Consider the following 14,644-nt stretch of genomic DNA (forward strand, 5'->3'; position numbering starts at 1 on the left):
CTCAAAATCTCAATCTCCAATATAAAAACATTAGTTGTATAACATATAACATAGTGTCTGATACATATATGAAATCTGATATGTATCTGTGTAGCAGGAATCTTAAAAGTACTTATTAATAAAATCAAACCCGAGGCCAGTTATTGGGGTCCATGCTGGTAGATCAGAGAGACATAACAAGCCACAGCTATCTCACCTCGCTGGATCCTCAGCTGGTCTTGTCTCCTCAGACTGGAGGCCTCTGAGTCCTCATCCGGAATGGGTCTCAGCTGAATTACTGCTCAAACGCCTGAATGCTTAACCAGCCAAAATCTTAACCAGCCAAATGCTTAACCAGCCAAAATCTTCTAGTTTCTGGTCCTCATGCCTTATATATCTTTTTGCTTTCTACCACCACTCCCTGGGATTAAAGGCTGGCTTTCTGGGATTAAAGGTGTGTGTCACCATGCCTGGCTGTTTCCAGTGTGGCCATGAACTCACAGAGATCCAGAGGGATTTTTATCTCTGGAATGCTATGATTAAAGGTGTGAGTGCCACCATTTTCTAGCCTTTGTATTTAGTGGCTGTCTGTTCTCTGACCCCAGATAAATTTATTAGAGTACACAATATTTTGGGCAACACAATACCACCACATATCTGCTTATATATTGTGCAACATATAAAATTATATAACTTATATGTGCAATATGAATCATACAGTGTATAATATGTATGTGTTTCTATGCAAGCATACATATTTAGTGCATGTATTTATAAGTGTCTATATACTTCTTAGTATCAACTATATTAATCTTTTATTATTTAAATTTCCTCTTTTCTGTCAGACTCTTCAGCTCTGTTGGTCTTTTTTTCCAATCTGATCTATTTCCTGGAAGTGACAATGCTGACAGAGCAGAGCAGAGCAGAGAAGAGACTTTGTTTGCAGTAGCTGAAGTGTTAGACCTTGTCCATTATGATGGAGACTGAGTCTGCCTTAGGAGCCACAAGGAATGAGCAGACTTGATCAAATACTGCATGTGGTTGCAATCATAGCTGACACACTGTCATGATTCTAATCCCAAATGTGCCTTACCTCTCTCACCTGACACCATTATTCTTGGGTATTTAGGAGCAAAGCATGGCTCTTTAAAGGCAATATTAAGTCTGACATGTTCATTCTGTGTCCCTGTATGACCATGTCTCTATTCATTACCTCTGTTTTTATCCCCATCTTCCCTCTTAGTTTTCACTATGAAATCTGCTAATCCAATGTTTATCTACTTTTTAAAGAATTGGAAAATTGAATTTGTTGATAAAGTATCTGCCATGCCAGCATGAGGACCCAAGTTCTGGTCTCCAGCCCCTGTGCAAAAAGCTAGATGCTGTAGTACGCACCTGCAAACAGGCAGAGACAGTAGAATTCTTGAGGTTTGCTGGCAAGCCAGGCTAACCCAACTAGTGAACTACAAATTCAATGAGATACTAGGTCTTTAAAAGTGAGATGAAAAAAAAATGATGAAGAAATCTGACTTTGATTTCTGGCCTACATACATGTGTACACACATGAACATATGTGTACCACACACACAGAAACACAAACACAAAGAATTATTAATGTGTGTGTTTGTGTTGTAGACCCTCTGAGAATGAATGCACAATCTACACCTCAGTTCCTTGTGCAGCCAAAGCAGTCTCCTTCATAGCTTTGGAGGATGCCACATTTCTACAGTGTGATAATAGACCAACAATCTTTAATTTGAAAACGTTGATGCTGCATAGGCAGATATCTATGAATCAGCAGTACTATTTTGAAGTGACATTTTCAAAATTCACCCCATATAAATAGCCTAATGGTGTTTAGTCTGACTTTGCTCTCAAGTGAGTTTAAGTCCATACTAGCAGTTTTCAAGAGCTCAGTGGTGTTTAATTGCTCTGGGCCCTGAGCCACTTTCCAAGAAGGAATTTCCTATCACCTTTCCTATCACCTTTGCTGCAAGCTTCAGTTCCTGCTTCCTTCTTTATATATTATTGTTTTCTTTTGGTTAGCATATGAAGTATTGGGTTTATAATGGTGTTTTCATATTTGTCTTTGATCTTTTCTGTTTTATTACCTGATCTTTAATTCCTCCTTAGCCATTCTGGTTTCAGTTAACTACTTTTAAACTTTGGATTTTGATGTGTGAAGTAGGTTTGGTTTCATTTGTGTGTGGGTGTGTATGTACTTGCACACACAGCTTAATCTAAGTGTGATTTAGAGGCACTCATATGTCATTTAATGACAGAGATATGATCTGAGAAATCCCTTGTTAGATATTTCAATTCTATGAACTTCGAGTCCATGTCAATGATGTATACATAGCTCCCTGAACTTCTCTGTATCTCGGCTACCCACCACTGGAGATGTGCTCTGCCATTAGTAGGAACATATGGTATATAATTGCATCTTAAAATTCATGCATTGTCAGTTCACTGTTTGGTGGGTTTTAGTAAATGTGTGTCATCATAAAATTGATATTTTTCTGAAGGTATCAAACATTTTTTTTTTACCTTTCAAATCCCTCCTGTATTGCTGCTATCAGCCCTCACTCTAACCTCAGTCTCAGTCTAGGAATTATGGGTGTCTGACTTTTTTTCTTGTCTTAATATTTTTGGATGTGTTCATGTCCTTGGAGCATCTGTATTCTTTTATTAATACTGAGTGACATTTTTAAGTGTGCAGCAATTAGTGGATAAATCAGCAGTACAGCCCAATGATGGAATAGTTTACAGCAATATAAAGTTCTTGTACATTTAGTCTATTCTCCAGCTTCCCAGGCCCAGAGTTTCTGCTGAACATTACATGCTCCCTCAAGTTATATATAACTATATTTCCCAATTAGACAGCTAAGTTAGGTCATACATCACACTGAGTATCTTAGAAAAACAGCTGTCCTCCCTCTGATTCTAGTTCTCAAAGCTGTGGCCTCCACATACCTACCAAGATGTGGAGACATTCTGTTATGATGATTAGGTTAGTCCCCTTAAGTCTGGACCTCAGTGATTTTCCTATTGTTTCCAAGAAAACTTTTGTCTGGTCTATGTAATTCAGAGTTAGAGGCATGCCTCTGATTATTCCATAGAGGCTCTAGAGCTGGATTAGTAAGCTGAGGTTAAAGCAGCTTGCTATCTTTAAGAATAGAATTTGGAAAAGGTATTTCCTGATGCACTGAACATTTCTGCTGGAGAAGTGATACATACAACGAAAGGAGCCAGAATTAGAATGGACAGAATGAAGGGTTACTCATTTGTAGGAAGGTTCTATAAATTTGTCTGTCCCTGGAACTGACTTTAGTATTAGAGTTGAGTGTGGCTCACTTCATAGAGCATGTGTGTGCATGCATAAGACCCTGGGTTTCATCCCTTCTCCCACAAAACAAGCAGAACCAAACCACAGAGCCAACTGCATAGAATTGGTGGCAGTAAGGAATGTCATTCCCTTTCACTACCAGCTCAGGCTCAGTGACAAGATGTCTTGTCCATATAAGAGGCCATTCATCACAGGGTGAAAATGTCCCTTTGGTAAGGCAAGACCTTAGCAAGTTGCTTTCAGGAGGCTTTATGTAGTTTCTGAGAACAGACATGGTCATTATTTATGCTTCACAGCTAGAGCAAAGCTCCGGTTGGTGGGGGAGAGGAAGGACAGGAGATGGGCGTGTTCTTGCTCTGAAACTGCAGCAAGTTTTTGGTCTATTTACCTGACCTTTTTGTTTAACGTTTGGTTGCCATTTCATTTTATTACTCTGGAAAAAGGATATAAAATTTCTGCTTCCACTTTTACTAATCAGAAAACAGAAATAGTAGTTATATTATTATCATATTGAACTGTTATGGACATGATAGTTCACATATGGAATATCCTTGAAGACAGCTGACAAAAGGGATGATTAGGGTTGGTGTTCTCAGAAGTAGAGGAATGCCTGAGACTTAAAGGCTCACAAGTTGTGATCATCCTTTGAAAGTCTCAAAAGTCCTTGGATATGAACATACAATATGATGCTGGACTTTCATGCACTAAGGACAAGATTTGAATAGTGGTCAAATGGATGTTAACAGAGTACAGAGCTGAAAGTTTTAGCTGTTGGAGGTAGAATTCTCAGACTACACAGGAAAGCAGAAAACATGAATTTATGCCTCTCTTAGTGTTCTTTTTTCTCCTTTTTTCTCTCTAACAAGACTTCTCTAACATCCCAGCTACTCTTGCAAGCCACTTAGGCCTTATGGAGAGGCTAATGCCTTTGGTTCCAATGAGCACTCATTTGCAGATAACACAGCACTTATTTCTCAGCTGGTTAAAATCCAGTGGCTGGATTATCTAAGGCATCAACTGTACATCCAGCTGCACTGGGTGCTTGAGGATGTGCCAGAGATCTGCTGACCTAGAGATTTGAACTAACTTCAAAGCTGAAAATTTGGCAAAGCCGGTGTCACCAGATTCCAGAACTCTACATAGCAATGGAGCTGACCAATTTAGCAGCATCTTCAGGACAGACTGGCAAAGACAACCACATTCTCTGGTAAGATGAATTGTGTTCTGTGTGAATTTGAGAATGTACATAGTTATAAATTCAATAGTTCCTTGAGGTGCCATTGAAAATCTCTTCCTCCATTTCCCAGTATACATATCTGCATTGAGGTGGGGGGGGGTGGTCACTAACATCATTACCCAAAGCCCATAGGTACCTGAAGCAAGATATTGCCATCAGTTAGAATGGATATTCTTACTATGGTTATGTAGGCCATTTTGTATATAGGCCTAAATCACAGAAACATCACAGAAAAATAATTGGACCCAAATTTTCTACTCAGGAAAATGGGACAAGTTTTCATTTATGAAAAAAGAAAGCAGGCACATGTTTCCTGGATGTGGACATGGTGATCTGGGTTAAGTTAACAGACAGGAGAACACATAAAAACACATCAGGCCACTTCTCTATTTCTTGTCATGTAGTGACATAGGTTTGCAATTTAGGGGGACTAGCATTTCTGTGACAACATGGCCATCAAGCAGAGCACAGGGACAGCAGAACACATTGCAAGGTCCCTACTGAGTGCTGCTATACTGCATCTACTGTTTGGTGAGTCACCCTCCACTTTGTTAAAGGCATTGTTTGGACTGAACTCAGGCTCCAATTTATTGCGGTAAGGCAATTGCACCCTGTCCTGACATGATTACTGGCTATCATAGAGGAAATTTTTCTGTGTTGACCTGTAGAATTTTTCATCCTGTAGCCATGGCAAGGACATAAGCAGAATTCAGTAACAGGTTTATGGTGGCAGTAATGGAACTACTAACACTCTCTAGTAGAGAGAAGAGAGAGCCATGGACCAGAGATTCTAGCCATCACTATTTCCTCTCCTCACCAATTGCATGTGATCAAAGGAGGTGAAAGTTAGCAAGAGTTAGATTCCATGATGCCTCTTTGGTGAGGTTTTCGTCCATGCTATATTGGATACAGCTATTTCTGAGTCATCCAAGCTCCTGTAAGGAAACTTCCACACATTCAAACTTACTTTTCTATTGCTGTGGAGAGATACCAGGACGAAGACAACTATGGAAGGAAGTTTGTTGGAAATTGACTTACAATGTCAGAGGATTATAGTCCAGGAGAATGGCAGCAGACAGGTGTGGTGCTGGAGCAGTAGCTGAAAACTTATATCTGATCCATAAACACAAGACAGAGACCTAATTCGAAGTGGTATGCGATTTTAAAACCTCCCGTATATTTCCTCCAACAGGGCCACATCTGCCAATGCTTCTCAAAGAGTTATACCAACTGGGGACTATGCCTTCAAAGACAGGAACATATGGAGAGCATTCTCATTCAAATCACCACATTCAGCAAGTTGGACTTTTGTGGGATCATTCCTTCATTCTGTCGTGGGTAAACAATGTTGGATAAATTGACATGGGTTCATATCCTGCTGGGAAATGTGATGTAACATCACTCTACTTGCTTTTCTGTGTCCCAGAAGTGTAAATAACCACTCTGCCTCTTTAGAAGGATCTCTCAAGTCAGAAGTGCAGAACTTTCTCCAGGTCTGAGTACAAGGCTGCTCTCATGACATCACTCTTGCACCTGAATTTCCTCTTGGCATGTCAGAGAGAGTCTTGGTGTCTATTTCCTCAGACTTCATCTTCCCTATCCTGGATGTTCCCCAGTTAGCCACAAACACCTTCCATTTAACCACAGGGGTGTTGTGCCTGACATGGCCTGAGACATGGCACAGTAGGCACTTAGGATCCCCTTCCTGGCTCTCCTGTGCATTCCATATTCTCACATATAGAGATATTTTGGGGAAAATGTATTCCCTAAATACATTTTAGGGAATCTGCCTGGAGCTCAGATTATTGAGGACTCCCACATAGATCTCTGAGGGGAGTCTATCCATTACCTGGAGAAATGGAGGGAAATGAGAACAGAAGGAAGATAGGATAATTCTGCACAGTGGTTGGAGTACTCTGGATGCAAGTAACAGGAGGCCCCTTACGCTCTGCTAGCAGGGGTCCTGGATATATCCTCCTAACTAGCACCTATGATGGCTTGCTGTGGACTCAAACTCTTGCCTTTTGATATCTACCATTGATTTCCTTCTCACATAAGCACAACTTACATCATCAGATATGTCCTGAAGTCTATTTTTGCACAATGTTCTGAGGTGAAAAAAAATAAATGATATTTTGAGGAGGACTTCTTAGTCCAGTGAAAAACAAGTCATCTATATAAGTAAAGATTACAATGCTACTTAGTGGAGGGTTCTCATCTGCTGTTTAAAGGGGCAATTATAAGAAAAAAAAAACAGCAATTCTGAGCAAATGGTAAAGGTTCCAGAGATTTGCAGGTTGATCTTTAAAGATGGGTCATTTTCTATGTGAATAGAGACAGTGAAAGGAGGCACCAAGGCAAAGTGGTACATAAGATGTCTTTGGGAGTCACTATTATGTGTCAATTTGACTGGGCCACGGGATGCCCAGATATTTGGTGACATGTTAAGCTTTGTGTATCTATGAGAGTATTTATAGGTGAATTAACATTTGATTCTGTAGGCTGAGGAAAGCCCATATCCATCTTCTGCATGGGTGGACCTTATCCAATCTTTTAAGGGCCTGAATGCAGCAAAGATGCTTTGTAAGGAAGCATTTGCTCACTCTGCCCCACTATTTACATCAGTGTTTACATGCCATGGGCTTTCAGTTCCTTCTTTAAGCTGGAAAATTCAGATCTTGGAAATTTCCCATTCTCTCTCTCTCTCTCTCTCTCTCTCTCTCTCTCTCTCTCTCTCTCTCCTTCTTTTTTCCCTTCTCTGCCTTATTAGTATTTTTGATTTTCTAAAAAATCTTCATTAATACATATACTGTCTTAGTTAACTTGAAATGTGGTAACAAAACACTGGCAGACTTTTTTTTCTTAAAGAACAGGATGTTTTGTTTGTTTGGCTGTTTTTTGTTGTTTTGTTAATGTTGTTGTTCTTGTTGTTTTTTCTTAAAGTATGGGAGGCTGAGAAGTCTATGATCAGTGCAAATCTTTTAATCCTTTTTCTGGAGATGGTTTCCTTCAAGGTGTGTAAATGGGCAACATTTTATTTTGTATTTCCATAGGATTTCCTCAGTGTCAGTGAATGGGCAAAGGGATAACAGAAAGTGTGAGGATGAGGGGGAGAGAGAGAGAAAGAGAGAGAGAGAGAGAGAGAGAGAGAGAGAGAGAGAGAGAGACAAAGAGAGAGAGAAAGAGAGAGAGAGAGGAGAAAGAGAGAGAGAAAGAGAGAGGGGGAATTCATTTTTAAAAATGAAGGCACTACTTCTGCCTTTATGACCTCATTTGAGGATCAACTTAGGACTTCTATTTTATGACGTCATTTAGGTGGGGGACTCAGTTCAGCCCACAGTACTGGATGAAGGTGGTAAAAGAACTGAGACTGTTGGCTCAGAACAGACTGGGGAGGACTTTTATCTCATGCCAAAGATTTTAATGTTTGTCTTGTCAATGATGAAGGGTTTTAACTGTGAAAGAGAGATGATAAAATGTGTCACACAGCTTACTTTGATTTCTGGTTAAACACACATTGACTAATCATTCTTCAACTATTCAGTGCACATTTGCCAGTGGTAATTTTATGACAAATAAAAAAAGGAGTATTCATAATCCCTAAGAGAATTGAGGCAGAAAGAAAGCCATGGTATTGACTTGATAACATTACAAAGACACTGTGATTCATGTAGTTGAACAGAGGGGAAAAAAGTTCTTGGGTCTTCCATGTAGCATACGATGGTGTTTGGAAATTTTGGTTATTTCTTCTATGTAGAGTATTCTTGTTTTCTACTGTGAATAGTGTTTATATTGGGTGCAGTGCTCAAAGATACCAGGAAAACAGGCACATATGCAGCATAATTGGGCTCCTCTGGGTCTTTACATAGCGGTGAATGAGAAGGAGGCCATGGGTTCAAATACAGATTAACTTTTAGCATTTGGTATTTGGTAGGGACTTCCCCCATGCTTGAAAAAAAAAGTACCCCATAGGTTCATTTACATGAATGCTTGATTCTTAGTTAGTTATGCTGTTTTGGGAGGTTGTGGAAGTTTTAGGAGGTGGAACCTTGCTAGAGGAAGGGTGTCACTTAGACTGGAGTTTGAGAGTTTATAACTTTACAATTCCAGTCCATCCTCTGCCTTATGTTTGCAGTTGAGGATGTAATCTCCCAGTTTCCTGCTCAGGCCACCTGCTGCCATACCTCCCCTGTCATTATTGGACTTCTCTCTCTGGAAACTTAAGCCAAAATCAACTTTTTTTAATCTATAAATTATTCTTGACCATAGTATTAATCATAGCAATATGAAAGTAACTAAGCAGTAAGCGAGACAAGGACATTCTTAACAGGAGTATACACTAATGATAGCTTTATTGTTTTCTGTTGTTTATTACTTAAATAATTATTTATTTGCTCATGTTTTTCTATATGACAGCAGTTTTAGAAATCTGACAAGAATGTGAGATAGTAAGAATCTACACACAGGGAACTAGAGGAGATGGCTCATCAATAAAGAGCCCTAGTTGCTCTTGCAAAGGACATGGCTTCATTTCTGAACATCCATGTAGTGGCTCACTGACATCAGTAACACCATTTTCATGGGAACTAATTTCCTCTTTGGGTCTCTGCAGGTACTGCAGACACATAGTACACATACATACATCATACATGCTGGCAAAACAGTCTCTCTGTCTCTCTCTGTCTCTCTGTCTCTGTCTCTCTGTCTCTCTGTATCTCTCTCTCTCTCTCTCTCTCTCTCTCTCTCTCACACACACACACACACACACACACACACACATTTAAATAATCTCTAACCAGTCAATTAACTTAGGGTGAACTATTGAAATTACAATGGCAACATTTGAATGTTTTCTTTTTTTTCCCCAGTGGGCACCATAGAAGTAAAGAAACTTAAAGACATTCTCAATTCAAACTTCCAAAATTGAAATAGCAATTTACTTAGAAATTAAAGAAAAAGGTCTTTTCTCTTATAACAACCTAGATTTTAATATCATATAGTCAGTAAGACATGGTAGTATTCTAGCTTTTTCTGGGAGTTACACAATTACCTTGATATTTCTTTGCACCATTACATTTGAATATATATATATATATATATATATATATATATATATATATATATATCTCCTTATTTTCTCTTTGGGGGGTTGCTTTTAGCATTCTGAATATCAGCTTTCATTTTGAATGCTGTTTAACAGAATTTGATTTTAAAAAACTGGTAAACTAATTACAACGGAAATGCAGCCCTGCGATGCTTTAAGAAAAACACATTATTTTGTTTTAGGGTTCAGTTACTATACATTCATTTATCATCTTTATAAGCGATGTGCAGGCGATGATGAATAGACCCTGGCTTTGAATCAGGAAATGTAAATTATCCTTCCTTCTTTCCTGCTCCCCCTCTTATTTCAGACAAATAAGGAATACTAGTGAACTTGATATTAAGTGATGAGCTAAGAACTCAAGGATGATGTAATTCCAGGAAAGCCACTGAGAGCTGACCATCATATCCACACTGATGCCATGCCAGATCAGTGCAAAGCCACCAGTCACACTGGCGATTCTGGAAGGTGCAGTCAGACCAGCCCTTGCAGTGTGTACTTGAGTCTCCTGTCATGTCAAGTCCTTTGACCTGGGAAAAGAAACAAGTGTGGTTGCTAAGCTCTCCACCATTGACTTCTTTGTCAGATATGAGGCCTGGACATTTTATCCTGTCCACCTAAGCAATATTGGTCCTCCAAAGGTCTCTCAGCTGCCGGCCTCACTGGAAAGCCTCTTTAATCGTTTCACATGACAACTTGACTCCAATTACTACAAATATTTCCCTTAAGTTTTATTTTTTTTTTCAGTTTCACTTTTGACAATTTTATACATCTATGTGATCTGTTTTGAACATGTTTATCCTCCCTTTACCTTTCCTTTTCCTCCCTCCATTCCTGATAACCCCTATCTTCCCATTTTTTAAATGACCCACTCCATTTAATTAGGGTTGTTTGGATACATATAAGGGTGTAGAAGTGTGTGTGTTGCAGGGTTTTATTTCTGGAGTGCAGGGCACTTACCAGTAAATAAATCACTGAAGAAAATTAGTTCCCTCTTTCTAGCAACGATTAATTGCCAATAGCTCCTTGTGGAGTGGTGTAGCCTCCTGTCACTCAATGATGGAATGTTAACAAGCTCCATCTTATGCAAGAAATCACAGCTGCTAGGTGTTGATGATTGTCATGACCCTGTCATATCCACAAGACAGATTTTGGTAACAGTCATCGCCATTCTCCTGCTCCAACAGTTTCTGACTCATCTTCCTCAGTGTTTCCTGGACCTGGAAACAGGTGACATAGAGGTCTTGTTTGGAGCAGAGAACACTGAGTCTAGAAAAAGCATGAGAAACACTGCTCTTTTGAGCAAGGAAATCAATGTTTCAAGACAGACATAATGACTTTCAACAAGTAGCTATGAGAGACTGTGAGAAAGTGGGTTTCCAACAAGGCAAAAGACTTTCCATTGTAGATGGTGTGTGGAGAAAGATAGTCAGGTGCACGGCTGTACTACATGTGCACAGTAAAGAGGATTCCAAGAAAGTAGAATTCTAAGTGCTCATGACAGGACAAATCCAAGCATACGTTGCACTTACTGCTTGGCATACAACAACAAACCTCTGTTGAGAAACAATAGTAATTTGAATGTTAGCTTTATTGGGGCAGAAAGTTTGGCATGCTCATTTTTATTTTCAGGGGTTTTATGATATTTACACTAACTTGCATATACAGTGTTTGAATTATTTACATGCATTCTATAGATTAAATTTAAATCTGCAATTCATTTACATTTGGGTGGCATTTACTGGTAAAGACAGTACCCATAGATATTATTCACAGATAAAGTTATATTTACACTATTAATTTCCATATTCTTTGTAAATTATATCAATTTGATATTCATGCAGTAATGTTACACATATCCTGTCTTCCTTTCTTGAAAGAAAACTGATGTATGGCTACTCCCCAAAACCTTGGAAAAATAAGTAAGACAAAGGATGATGCCCTGCCACTTTAAATGAAGTTTATTCCCAACAACATATTAAAAGTCTAAATATTTTATTGTCTGGGCACAATCTCATTTTTATTGCCCCAATCACAGCTCATTGGGTAGGATATGCTGGGCAGAAGAGTGAGCTGGTCAGCTAATGGCTTCCCTGCTGTTAAAATTAACTAATTGTTAAAGTAATAACCAAGGACCCTCATGGCCTATTTTAATAGTCATGGGCAATCTGGGAAATTATTTTGCTCCTCTCATTTCAGTCAGTCCTTCTATTGGCCATTTGCACCCCTCTCCAAGGTCTTAAATGTCCTCTTGATGAGATATATTTCAATGAGAATCTGCAGGGAGCTCTGACCAGTCCCTCTGAGTTGCAAATGGAGCTCATTTTTCCTCCTGTGAACAGGAAAACATCTTATGATATAGTCACTGATCTACATATGGAGGTGAATGAATGATCATCTATCTAATGCACCAAGCTTCTCTTCCAGTCTTATCTGCCCTTGTGCCATGGGCCTCCCAAATCAGGGAGAATCACATCTTCCTTGTCCTATACACTGGTCATGATATGGCTCTTCCATTTAGCAAAATTCAGACACAAATCCCCATATGAATGCCGTGCTTTACAACAATGGCTTAGGACAGTACTCTTCCCAACATTTTCTCCCTCTTCAACAGCCTAGGCTGGATGATTATAGCACATACCACTGTGGTTTTGAGTTTCTCATTTTTTTTCTTTGATTACTTGTTTCAGGAATACAACTTCTTTATTATCAGATAAACTTTATATTTATTTACCTTACCCAAAACTGTTAGAATATTCTCCTATTTTCCTCAGGACCAGGAAATGTGTTCAATACTTTGCAGATGCTTAGTCAACACATGAAGAAAGAAATTAGATTTTGGAATTTCAAAGTTGTATTTGCTACATTGATGGCCTATGAGAATGTCTTATATCCCTCATGCCTTTAGAGCCAGAGGTAAAGGCTGTGTGCTCATTTACTAAGACTAAATCTTAATAATGAATTTAGTCATAAGTATATCATTAACATGAACCTTGTAGATTGGAAATCCATTGATAGAAAATTTTAAAAGGACCCAGATAAATAACAGTAAAACTTGACACTGAAGGAATATAATCCCCCTTTAAAAATATTTCCTTAATTTTTGATACTATAATATAATTACATTCTTTCTTTCTTTTCTCCTCTCCAAACCCTCCCAATACCTCACCCCTTGCTTTCTTTCAAACTCATGGCCTCTTATTTCATTAATTGTTATTTTGTGTGTGTATGCACACACGTGTACCGTCCTAAATACATAAATAGAACCTGCGCAGCTTTTACTATCTTATTTGTGTGTGTGTGTTTTCAGAGGTTAGCACTTGGTATTGGATAAGTATTTAGTGTGTTCTCCCCTGGGGAAGTCTGTTTCTCCCACCTTCAGCATGCTGTAGTTGCTTGGAGTTCTCAGTGTGGATCTAGGCCTTGTGATCTTCCCTGTTCCATGTTAGCATGGTCATTGCTGTTGGGGTTGTTCAGCTCATGCTTGGGCACTCATGTTGGTGAGACTTTACACATGTAGCTTCTGACATTTCCAGGTGACACAATCTAACAGCACACTCCCTATTGCTCTGGCTTTTACAATATTTCTACTTTCTCTTCTGCAATAACTCCTGAGCCTTAGGTGCAGGGGCTGTGTTAGAGATATATTCACTGGGACTAGACTACATAAATCTATATTTTGATTGGTTGTGGTTTTCTGCAATGTTCTATTGCAAATAGAAGTTTCCTTGATGAGGGGTGAGGACTACACTTAACTATGGGTATATAAGGACAACTACTTAGATTGTAATTAGGGATTATGCTGTTTTAGGTACAGAAATGTAATTCTTGAAGAAGGTATGTATAAGCTAGGAGTGTACTGCAAACATGTTTAAAGGACAACAGGGAAGGCTTGCTTTACTACAGAAGGTTACCCATAAGCCCTCCATGAACTATACACTAACTGATTATTCACTGTGCCAAATAAAAGGGCTTTTGCTAAGCAGTTATGAGCTTGAGGATTTACAAAGCATATTCACAAAGCTTTATTTTAAGTCTACTGGCATGTGATAATTATCAATTTTCAATATACATTCACAGCATTGTGGTATTGACACAAACTCTTAAGCAACCTACTTAGAACAAGAGACTAAAAGTGACTATGGATATGCAAATCTATACGAGCCATGCTAGGGCCTCTTAGGACATTCTAAGAAAGCCTCCTGGGATTATACATATTTTTATCGTTTGAGTTGACTAAAATCAGTTCATGGAACAGAACATTCAGTTTCTCCACTTGCCAGCATCACATCCATAAACATATCTGTAATACCTACCAGCTTCATTTCCTTAGGGGTCAAGATAGGAGTGGCACTTCTTTAAAGCTGATAATTATCTGTAAAAGAAGAATGATACCAAACGATCTTCCTATGAGCCAAACGTATGTCCATTGCTGCAGGGGACTTTCACAATCTATTCTGGTTGTTCACAAATCTTTCCCCCACCCTAACTCCATGTTTTGTCAGTGTTAAAAGCAATTGAACTGGAAGAACACTTCTGCATGTATTCCCTCTTGTCATATCCTGGTGCTCATGCAGGGAGGTGGAGATTAAGAGCAGAAACCTGGGAGTCAGCCAGAGATTCCTTCAACCCCAGCACAGACAATTATTAGCTATATAATCTTGAAATTCTTAGCACCCTCTCTAAGCCTGAGGTTATTCATGTTAAACACGGGGATAATAGATATACCTTCTTCACGGGGATGCTATGGGGATTCTATGGAGTAATACAGCAATGCGTTTAGCATAGCATATTACGCACAGTAACAATAGACATTTAATTAATATTAGATATGATTCCCATGCTATTACAATGAGGACTACTCACACAAGTGACACTTTGGCACACAGCAGGCACTCAAAAAGAATCTGGGCAATGAGGCAGTGACTCCCTGAAAGACTTGCTTGGGGGATCTACAGTGCTCTGTGTATTGAGAAGA

At 39.0% G+C, this 14,644-nt stretch overlaps 1 protein-coding gene across 3 annotated transcripts in view; it reads left to right on the forward strand.

Annotated features, from left to right (window-relative positions):
* The window catches only part of LOC143269476 (uncharacterized), a 75,692-nt gene that overhangs the window by 19,928 nt on the left and 41,120 nt on the right, over positions 1-14,644 (forward strand). For 2 of the 3 annotated variants that reach the window (XM_076554695.1, XM_076554696.1), the window contains exons 4-6: positions 4,192-4,532; positions 5,755-5,900; positions 7,506-7,576. The exons of the other annotated variant lie outside the window; for it this stretch is intronic. In XM_076554695.1, coding sequence (XP_076410810.1) covers positions 4,471-4,532; positions 5,755-5,900; positions 7,506-7,576 — 279 coding nt within the window. In that variant the 5' untranslated portion in view covers positions 4,192-4,470. The remainder of the gene's footprint in view (positions 1-4,191; positions 4,533-5,754; positions 5,901-7,505; positions 7,577-14,644) is intronic. 3 annotated transcript variants of the gene reach the window in all.

Source organism: Peromyscus maniculatus, chromosome 19, assembly GCF_049852395.1.
Source record: "Peromyscus maniculatus bairdii isolate BWxNUB_F1_BW_parent chromosome 19, HU_Pman_BW_mat_3.1, whole genome shotgun sequence".
Taxonomy (NCBI): domain Eukaryota; kingdom Metazoa; phylum Chordata; class Mammalia; order Rodentia; family Cricetidae; genus Peromyscus; species Peromyscus maniculatus.